Here is an 11,608-nt window from a genome sequence, read left to right as displayed (position 1 = left end):
TGCTCCCATTCCTGAGATAAATGCTCGCTCCGTGGCCTGCAGACACAGTAGGACGACTACCAGGTGTTGGCCTTTGATGTCTCTTCACATTAACCCAGCTCCACAAGAATTAAACAATTATACCTGTGAGTTGAAAGCGTTTTCTGAATGGGGAGGTGAGGGGAAGACATGGGCAGATGAATGAAGTATCCTAATACTCATTGTACAAACAGGAAGCTAGAACTGGGTAAACTGAGGGATGGGCGGGGCTGGGAGTCACAGACCATGATGGGATGACAATATACTCACAAGTTTTATGTTGAATTGAAAGCCCTTACTACAACTACTTAAAACTAACTTCAAATACAACCATGCGAGCGTTCAAGGAACTTTTGCTTTCTTGCCCCAGTGAGAACAGCCAAGACTATGAGAGCACAAAACCACACAGGGGAATCACCATTCCTCCTCCTGGGCCTCTCAGATGACCCTCAACTCCAGCCCCTACTCTTTGGGATCTTCCTGTCCATGTACCTGATTACCGTGCTCGGAAATCTGCTCATCATCCTGGCCGTCACCTCTGACCCCCAACTCCACACCCCCATGTACTTCTTCCTCTCCAACCTGTCCTTTGTAGACATCTGCTTCACCTCCACCACAGTCCCCAAGATGCTGGTGGACATCCAGACCCAGAGGAAAGACATCTACTACCCAGAGTGCCTCACTCAGGTGTATTTCTTTCTGGTTTTTGTTGGAATGGATAATTTCCTATTGACCATGATGGCTTATGACCGCTTTGTGGCCATCTGTCACCCACTGACCTACCCACTTATCATGAACCCTCACTTCTGTGGCCTCCTGGTGCTCGTGTCTTGGCTTCTCATTTTCTGCATCTCACTAATCCATGTTGTACTGATGAGGAAATTAACCTTCTCCCCAGGAACCACCATCCCCCATTTCTTCTGTGAACTAGCTCAGGTTCTCCAGGTGGCCAGCTCTGACACCCTCATCAATGACATCTGGATGTACCTGGCTTTTGTGCTGTTCTGTGTGTTTCCTGCCTTAGGAATCTTCTTCTCTTACCATCAGATCCTACCCTCTTTAATGAAGATGTCCAACACAACTAGCATGCACAAAGCCTTCTCCACCTGTGGCTCTCACCTCTGTGTGATCTCCTTGTTCTACGGGACACTACTTGGTGTGTACCTCAGCTCTGCGGTATCCACCTCTGCCCATAGAAGCAAGGTGGCCTCGGTGATGTACACAGTGATCACTCCCATGCTGAACCTGGGGAGACTGCCAGGCAGAGTGGTCTCCTGTCTTGATGGATTGTGAAGCACAGAACAAAGTAGTCCATTGGAAGTGGGAAGACAAATCGGCTGACTTCCAGCATGGTCAAAGCTTTTCCTACATTTTAGGACTCAGTATATATTTTCCATCTACAAAAGAGATATTAGGTCATGTCTACTCTGCAAAGCCCTATGGCTTTGTTTGTCAATGTGTGGCCATGCCTTACAAAGAATTCTACATGGTATCTTTTTAAAATATTTTTTTCTTTTCAATGTGAATTGTCCTTAATATACCCATTCAGGCATATTAAGGCATTTCTAAATTGAACATAGAAAGAACTTATCACAATCCAAGCTTACACAGTATCCCCCTAAGTTATCCTCTTCAGTGTCAATTCTTCCTCTAAACATTCTGAACAACTTCTTATCCTCTTCCTCCTCATTCTCTTTTTCCTTCTCGTTCTCCTCCTCCTCCTCCTTCTCTTACTCCTTCTTCTGTGATAGCCCTGGAACTTGAATTCAGCCCCTGGGTGCTCTCCATTACATTTTTGGTCAGGGTTATCCCTCTACCATTTGAGACACATCTACAAAATCCCCTTTCGGGGAAGCTATTCAGAGATGGAACTCTCATAGACTATTGTCTGTGCTGCCTTTAAACCACTATCCTCAGATCTCAGCCTCACACCCTCACAGCTGGGATTACAGATATCATTCTCTGCCACCTGGCAAGATGAATTTTATTCTTGACTTTGCACAACCGGAATAAACACATACAAGAATCCAAGTAGAATTCCTACACTTTCTGAACAGCAATTATGGCAATACATATGAGATTTTAAGTCAAGGGATTTATTTTTTTCTTTGTATTTTACTAATTTCTCTTTCCCACTCAGGTATGACCTTGTTTCCATGGTAACTGTATAGGTGACATGCACACCAACAGTGTCTGAGGATGCCTGTTTCTTCTCAGCCTCACCAGAACTAGTTGTAGATTTCCTTCATGATTGACATAATACAAAATCACACTGTTTTATTGATTTCCACACCGTGTGTAGCTAAAGAGGTTCAATATTTCTTCATGGATTTCTTCATAGCCAATTTTACCTCTCTTAAAGACTGTGTTAACAATCCTTTACTTCACTGTAAAATCAATTTAATTGTGGATACTTAATATTTGGTGTGGAATATCTGAGAGGCTTTCCTTCTCTCCTGGGACTGGGGGTCTTTGAAAGTGAATATCCACAAAGCACTTCTCTCATTCTCATCAGCATTTCCTGTGCTCTGAAGAAAGTTTCGATTTACTGAAATCCCTTTTGTCAATTTTTCCTCCTATTTAATAAAATATTACAGAACTTTCCAAAAAGTACTAGTCTCGGCAATATCTCTCCTTACATTCTCTATGCTTTCCTGTTTAATTTGAGCTTCAGGTCCTACAGGCTGAGATGTGAGGATGGTTCTTGAAAACCAGGTTGGGCAGGAAAGTCTGTGGCACTCTTATCTCTACCCATAAAACTGCTGGAAGTAAATGGGGCAACCTGTGCTCACACCTGAATTCTGGCTATTCGGGAGCCAGACATCTGAGGATCACAGTTCAAACCCAGCCTGGACATGAAAGTCCATCAGACTCTTACCTCGAATTAACCACCAGAAAACTAACAGTGGTGCTGTGGCTCAAACAAGGAGAGTGTTAGCCTTGAGAGCTCAGAGATAGTGCCCAGACCTAGAGGTCAAGGCCCACAAGAGAGAGAGGGGGGGAGGTGCGCCCTCACCTGTAAGGGAACAACAAACAATGAGAAACCTGGAAAGTCCTAAGATCTAGATTAGACAGGAGCTTGCATTCACCCCTGTCACTCAGCAGAGCAATCCATCAAGAGAAAGGATAAGCTGCATCCAAATTTGAAAAACAAATCTCAGAATGTCACTGTGTGTACAGGATGTGACCTCCACTAAAGGAACACCCAAAATCAGTTCTGATGCCACTGGCTCAGGCCTGAACCCCCAGCTACTCCACAGGCTGAGATCTGAGGATGGAAGCTCACAGTCGTCCTGGGCAGGAAGTCCTCCAAGACCTTATTTGCAGTTAAATAGGAACAAGTGAGAAGTAGAGTCATGGTTAAAGTGGCACCAACCTTGAGCACAAAAGGTTAGAGAAATTCCCAGGCCCTGAATTACAGGCCAGGAACCAACACACACACACACACACACACACACACACACACACACGCATACACAATATCCGCCTTCAATAGGATCATAAGGTGATCATATGTTCCTGGTTTTATTTGGGGGGTGTTCGTTTCTTTTCCGGTGTGTGTGTGTGTGTGTGTGTGTGTGTGTGTGTGTGTGTGTGTGTGTGTTGCTCTTGGAGCTTGAACTCAGAGCCTGGGCCTTGTCCCTGACTATTTTTGCTCAAGGAAACTGCTCTACTACTCGAGCCACAGCTCCATTCTGGCTTTTAATTGTTCATAGACCATAAGACTCTCACAAACTTTTCTACCACAGCTGGATTCTGACTCTAAATCCCCACATCTCAGCCCCCTAAATAACAAGGACTATAGGCCTAAGGCAGCAGCACCCAACTAATATTGTTTGCTTTTTTCTTTTACCTTTTCCTTTGATGTCAGTCATTGGACTTGAACTCTGGGCCTGGGTGCTGTCCCTGAGCTCTTCAGCTCAAGACTACTACCCTACTACTTGAGCCACAGCCCCACGTCCAGTTTTCTGGTGGTAAATTGGAGATAAGAGTCTTAAGGACTTTAGTGCCCAGACTGGCTTTGCACCAAGGTCCTCAGATCTCAGCCTCCTGAGTAGCTAGGATTACTGGAGTGAGACATCATGCCCGGCAGTGCTTTCTAAGCTGACTCCATAGAAATCCATCAATTGGGTGGAAGGAAGGTGGCGCCGAGACAATAGGGATGGTGCCTAGCTGTCTCTCACAAAAAGAGACAAACAGGGAGTCTCACGAGCCAATTACCTCAACAAATCCACAACAAACTCAAAAAGCAATGGAGAAGGACTCAAACCAGAAAAGAAATCCAGATAAAGCTCACATCTAACTTTCTCAAAGAATTCAGAATGCGAGGACCCCTCCCTCACCCCTCGCCATCTTAGGCCATAAAACAAACCTGGACAGATTCAGAAACACTTAAATTATTCCCTGTATGCTCTCAGACCACAAAGGCATCAAATTGGAACTGAACACACATCTCCACCAACGAAAACCCTGTAACACATGGAGACTGAACAACACATTGTTGAATCCCCAATGAATCATCAAAGAGATCAGAACAGAAATCCAACAGTTTATGAAATTTAACAATAAGGAGACCACAAAATACTAACTCCTTTGGGACACAGCAAAGGCAGTACTCAGAGGAAAATTTATAGCGCTGAGTGCCTACAACAACAAGTTAGGAAAATCACAAACCAACAAGTTAATGTCTCACCTTAAGCTCCTGGAAAAAGAGCAACAAACCAACCCTAACCCCAGTAGAAGAAAGCAAATAATTAAAATCCAAGCAGAATTAAATGATTTAGAATCCAAAAAAACTATAGAAAGAATCAAAAAACCAAGGAGTTGGTTCTTTGAAAGAATTAACAAAACTGACAAACCCTTAGCAAATCTTACCAAAAAAACAAGAGAGCATATCGAAATAAACAAAATCACAGACGAAAATGGTAATATCATGATAGAAATTACCAAGATCCAGAATATCATGAGGGAATCCTTCTCAAACCTTATGCCAACAAATTTGAGAATCTAGAAAAATGGATGAATTCCTAGCCAATATTAACATACCCACACTGAACCAAGAAGAACTAACCCAACTCAATAGGCCTATTTCAAGATCTGAAATAGAAAGGGCAATTAGTGAATTTCCACCCAAGAAAAGCCCAGGGCCAGATGGATTCACAGCTGAATTGTATAAGGTCTTCAAAGCAGAGCTCACACCAATACTCCTCAAGCTCTTCAACGAAATTGAAAATGAAGGTTCTTTACCAAACTCATTCTATGAAGCCAGTATAACCCTCATCCCCAAACAAGACAGAGATTCCTCAAAGGAAGAGAACTATAGACCTATTTCTTTGATGAATATCGATGCAAAATTTCTCAAAAAATACTGGCCAACCGTCTACAACAACTCATCAAAAACGTTATACACTATGATCAAACTGGATTCATCACTGGGAGGCAAAGCTGGTTCAACATATGCAAATCGATTAATATAATTCAACACATCAACAGGAGCAAGGACAAAAATCACATGATTGTCTCAATAGATGCAGAAAAGGCATTTGACAAGATCCAACACCCCTTTATGTTAAAAGCTCTGGAGAAACTAGGAATCCATGGAACATTCCTTAATATAATAAAGGCTGCGTATGACAAACCCACTGCTAGTATAACATTTAATGGTGAAAATCTAAAGCCATTCCCTCTGAAATCGGGAATGACACAAGGTTGCCCTCTCTCTCCACTCCTCTTTAACATAGTATTAGAATTCCTAACCAGTGCAATAAGGCAAGAAGCAAGCATAAAGGGGATCCAAGTAGAGAAAGAGGAATTAAAACTATCCCTCTTTGCAGATGACATGATTCTGTATTTAAAGAATCCTATAGACTCTACTCCCAAGCTCCTTGAGCTGATTCAAAACTTTGGAAGAGTAGCAGGCTATAAAATCAACCCTCAGAAATCAACTGCCTTCCTTTATGCCAACAGTGAGAGGAACGAGGCAATAATCAGGAAAGCAACTCCTTTCACAATAGCCCAAAGGAAATGAAGTACCTAGGAATTAGCTTAATTAAGAATGTAAGGACCTTTTTGATGAAAACTTTAAAACCCTAAAAAAGGAAATTAAAGCAGAACTAAGGAAGTGGAAAAACCTCCCATGCTCCTGGATTGGAAGGATCAATATTGAGAAAATGACAATCTTGCCAAGGGCTATCTACAAATTCAACACAATACCCATCAATATCCCAATGTCATTCTTTAAATAAATAGAAGAGGCAATCCAAAATTTCATATGGAATAATAAAAGACCCCGTATAGCAAAAACACTTCTTAGGATAAAGAACAGCGCTGGAGGAAATTCAATTCCCAACTTTAGACTCTATTTAGACTCTGTAATTATCAAAACAGCTTGGTACTGGCACAACAACAGGCCTGAAGACCAATGGACTAGAACTGAGGACCCAGATATTAAAACCACAGACCTATGGCCACCTAATCTTTGACAAGGGAGCCAAAAAAATAGAATGGAAGAAAGACAGCCTCTTCAACAATTTGTGCTGGCAGAACTGGTTAAACACCTGCAGAAAACTAAAGTTGGATCCTTCTTTTTCACCCTGCACTAGAATTAACTCCAAATGGATCAAAGACCTGGAGGTAAAAGCTGACACACTGAAAACTTTACAGGAAGGAATAGGAGATACACTAGGCCTCCTTGGCACAGGTCGAAACTTTCTTAGTAAGGACCAAGAATCACAACAAATCAGAGAAAGGCTGGATAAGTGGGACTGCACTAAACTGCGGAGCTTTTGTATGGCAAAGGACATAGCTAGTAAACTAATCAGGAAGCCTACAGAGTGGGAGAAGATCTTCACCAACCAAACAACGGACAATGGCCTCATATCTAAACTATATCAACAACTCAAAAAATTGAATCACTCCAAAACTAATCTCCAAAGTAACAACCATCCCATTAAAAAATGGGCCAACGACTTAAAGAGAGTCTTCTCTGAACAAGAAACAAAAATGGCCTATACACACTTGAAGAAATGCTCAACATCTCTGGTCATAAAAGAATGCAAATCAAAACAACTCTACGATTCCATAGTCCCTTCTTCTGATTGCAACAGGATTTAGTGGATTTTATCTTCATCTTCACACATATTCTGTGTTAATCCCACCATTACTTCCCTCTCTCTCTGGCTTGTTCCCACAAACAACTACATTCCTGATATATTTACAGATAGATAGATAATATGTAGATTGATCATAGATAATAGAAATTAGATGCTAAGAAAAATTATAATTCTAAGAGTGACATTTTCCTTACCTTTAATGATTCCCATAGAGTAGCAATTGTCTCCCTGTATAGAATCCTGAAAAAGATTAGATTTGTTTAATGGGTAAACAAGATTGAGGTAAGCCTACTATTTATTATCTTTTTTGATATTTCATTCTAATTAATAGAAGGGTTACATTATATTCACCAAATAGAAGGTGCATTACTTCACAAACACTGATGCCCTTTCTCATGTTTTGGTCCCCATTACCTTTGCCTCACCCCTGCCCCTCATCCTCTTCCCTATTTATTTTTACATCTCACTGTATAAATATCAAGTGTCTAGGTAGGAAACGACAACTGAAATCTGCACATATTTCAGAGTTAACTGTCAGTTTGCCCATTGAGTTAGACATAAAATTTAAGATTTCATTGTAATTCATAAAATTTATTAGAGAAGATAGCATTAAAGATAAATGAAAAAGAAAAAAACAATGATACAGTTCAGTTGGTAATGGACCAACAGACAGACAGATAGATACACAGATAATAGATGGGCAATTACATAGACATATCAGAAGGTAATACAAAAACACATAGATAGATATATAACTAACCAAGAGACAGACAGGTAAGTACAAAGGTAGATAGATAATACACACATAGATATACACAGGCATATATACCTAGATAACAGTACACACATACACAGAAACTGAGATATCACAGTAGCCTGGTACGTACATGATAGACAGACACATACATACATAAATAATAGATATACAGTGGGTTGGAAGGTGAGTAAGAAGATAGCTAGCTGAGTAGGCAGACAAATAGATACAAAGATACAAAACTGTGAAGAAGAGAACACATGTACCATTTGTCTTTCTGAACCTGGATTATTATGCTTCCAGTCATTTTCCTCCACAGGATGAAATCCATTGTTCTTAACGGCTGAATACTATTCCATTATATGTCTGTTTCTGTTCTCCTTTCATCCACAGGACAGCGGGGCTGATTTCATTCGTTGTCTCAGCCTAAAAGGCCTGTGCCTTCCTTTCCTACTCCATCTTTCCTCTCCCCAGCACAAATGATTTCCATTTCCAAGAAGATTTTCCTCCTGAATGCTGTCATTCTGATTTACACAGCTTCCATTGCATGAGCATAAAAGATGTTGACACTTGTAATTGTTCTGGAGAAGACAAACACTAGTGCTCAAACCTTAAGATTTCTTTGTAAATATTCCAGACAAACTGTTTTTTCAGAGCCTTCAGCATATGAATCATCTTCATCCAGTTTACTATTGCATGATCCATTAATTCTGCTGATTTCCACACAATATGTTCCTGCTCCAGAGCATGAAATCCCATGCAAGTGATGGATGGTGTGTGTGTGAGACTACTTACTCAAGGCTACTACGAGATCCACTGTCATCCTTTTAGTGCTACAAAAAGGAGATAAGACTCTGACAGACTTTTCTTACCCAGACTGACTTACAATCCCAAACCTTAGCTCTCCACTTCCTGAATAGCTAGGATTACAGGCGTAGGTTATTTTAATGATGTTGTGTTCCTTTGTCCTCATTTCTCTGCAGCTGGTAGTCTCTTTTTTACCCTCTCTCATATTTTGGAATAAATCACCTACAAGGAATTCTCTGTTGGGAGGCATCCACAGCCATGCTGACCAGCCATGCTATATTCCATCCACACAGGTAACAGATGTGTTGTGTTGAGAACAGCTCAGCCCACGAACGCGGCCTGGACTCCAGGCAATGAGGCTGAATGACATCCGGAAAGTCCATGTACTGAGATTTCCCCACAAAAGCTCCCATTCCTGTGATAGATGCTCGCTCCATGGCCTGCACACAACGGGAGGACAACTCGATCCTATTACATGGTGAACATTCCCTCCACCAGGAAAATAGGTAAAACAGTTCATTGTACCTGAGAGGGGAAAGCGCTTCCTGAAAGTTGAAGGCAGTGGAAAAGGTGGACAGAGAAATGGAGAGAAGAAAGTTGGGCAAAATCATTCCTAATATTCAGTGTACAAATGTGAAGCTGGAACTGAGTGAACTGAGGGAGGGGTTGGAGTGGGGGGAGTTGTGGTGACATGGATGAAATGGTCTTTTACTCAAAAACTGATCATTGAATTGCAGCCCCATTGTACAAGTAGGTAAGAATAAGATTTAGAAAAATACATTTCATAGGGACTGCAGCACGGCCTACTGATAGAGTGCTTGCCTAGCATGCATGAACACCCGAGGTTGAATCCTCAGTACCACACACATTGAAAAAACTGGAAGTGCTTCTGTGGCTCACTTAATAGTACTCTAACTTTGACAAAGCCAAGGACAGTGCCCAAGCCTTGAGTTCAAGCCTCAGGACTAGCAAAACACAAAAACTCACAGTCAGTGAATACAAGACAGGGATATTTACCCACATATTACAATATGAAAGTGAGTGGAGCCAATCTTGGCTGTGCAGGTCAACCTGGGAAACAAAAAAGGCATCTGGCAGGGGAAGGGCATGACCACCTGAGCTGGCAGAGGGCATTGATTGACCTTTTCCTTACTTGCCCCAAGGAAAACAGCCAGGGCTATGACAGCACAAAACCGCACAGAGGAATCACCATTCCTCCTGCTGTGCCTCTCAGATGACCCTCAACTCCAGCCCATCCTCTTTGGGCTCTTCCTGTCCATGTACCTGATCACCATACTCAGAAATCTGCTCATTATCCTGGCAGTCACCTCTGACCCCCACCTCCACACGCCCATGTACTTCTTCCTCTCCAACCTGTCCTTTGTGGACATCTGTTTTACTACTACTACTATCCACAAGATGCTGGTGAACATCCAGACCCAGAGGAAAGACATCTCCTACCCAGAGTGCCTCACTCAGATGTATTTCTTCATGATTTTTGGTGGAATGGAAAATTTCCTATTGACCGTGATGGCTTATGATCGCTTTGTGGCCATCTGTCACCCACTGAACTACCCACTTATCATGAACCCTCACTTCTGTGGCCTCCTGGTTCTGGTGTCCTGGCTTCTCATTTTCTGCATCTCACTACTCCATGTTCTACTGATGAGGAAATTAACCTTCTCCCCAGGAACCACCATCCCCCATTTCTTCTGTGAACTAGCTCAAATTCTCAAAGTGGCCATCTCTGACACCCTCATCAATGACATCTGTGTGTACCTGCCTTTGTGTTTTTTGGTTTGTTTGCTGCCTTAGGAATTTTCTTCTCTTACTCTCAGATCCTCTCCTCTTTAATGAAGCTTCCCAACACGACTAGCAAGCACAAAGCCTTCTCCACCTATGGCTCTCACTTCTGCGTGGTCTCCTTGTTCTACGGGACAGGACTTGGGGTGTACCTCAGCTCTGCGGTGTCTGCCTCTGCCCACAGAAGCAAGGTGGCCGCATTGATGTACACAGTGGTCACTCCCATGCTGAAACCCTTCATCTACAGCCTGAGGAACCAGGACATGATGAGGGCTCTGGGGAGACTGCCAGGCAGAGTGGTCTCCTGTCTTGATGGATTGTGAAGCACAGACCAAAGTAGTCCACTGCAAGAGGGAAGACAAATTAGCTGAATATCAGCATCATTTATTCTTTTCCTTCATTATAGGACTCAATATTATATATATATATATATATATATATATATCCAACTAGAAAATATATAGGAATTCAAGAATACCCTGCCAAGCCCCTATGGCTTTGTCTGTCTATATGTGGACATCTGTCTTTGAAGGAAATTTACTTGCTATACTTCAGAAAAACAACTTTCTTGTCAGTGTGAATTTTCCTTAATATTCCCATTTGGTGAGGTGTTATACAAATTCTTCTAGTCATTTCTAATTGAGCATAGAAACCACTTATCACAGTCTGAGTTTACACAGTATCCCCTTAAGTTATCCACTTCTATACTAAATCTTCCTCCTAAAACAAAAAACTTCTTCTTCTTCCTCCTCCTCCTTTTTCCTCCTCCTCCTCCTGTTCCTCTTGTACTTCTGCTTCTGCTTCTGCTGCTAGTTCTGCTGCTTCTTCTTCCTCTTCCTCTTCCTCTTCTACAGCCCTGGGACTGAATTCAGTGTCTGGTGCTGTTTGTGAGCATTTTTGATCAGGGTTATTCCTCTGTTATTTGAGACACATCTACAAAATCCACATATCAGGGAGCTATTCAAAGATAAGACCCTCATAGACTTTTGCCTGTGCTTGCTTTAAACCCCAATCCTCAGATCCAAGTCTCCTGTGTAGCTGGGATAACAGACGTCAGTCTCCGCCATTTGGCAAGACAAAATAACTTGATTTTTTACTTAGCAGAAACAGAATA

General features: G+C 41.9%; 1 protein-coding gene and 1 pseudogene across 1 annotated transcript; both read left to right on the top strand.

The window, feature by feature from the left end:
* Window positions 1-579: 579 nt before the first annotated feature.
* LOC150068108 (olfactory receptor 7D4-like) lies at window positions 580-1,311 on the top strand. The gene has a single exon (XM_090341629.1). The coding sequence runs from the start codon at window positions 580-582 to the stop codon at window positions 1,309-1,311; it is 732 nt and encodes a 243-aa protein (XP_090197755.1).
* Window positions 1,312-10,077: 8,766 nt separating this feature from the next.
* Window positions 10,078-10,817, top strand: LOC150068107 (olfactory receptor 7D4-like; annotated as a pseudogene).
* Window positions 10,818-11,608: the final 791 nt, after the last annotated feature.

Source organism: Megascapheus bottae, chromosome 1 (genome assembly GCF_031878675.1).
Source record: "Megascapheus bottae isolate mThoBot1 chromosome 1, mThoBot2.hap1, whole genome shotgun sequence".
NCBI lineage: Eukaryota > Metazoa > Chordata > Mammalia > Rodentia > Geomyidae > Megascapheus > Megascapheus bottae.
This window is presented reverse-complemented; position numbering and strand designations above follow the sequence as displayed.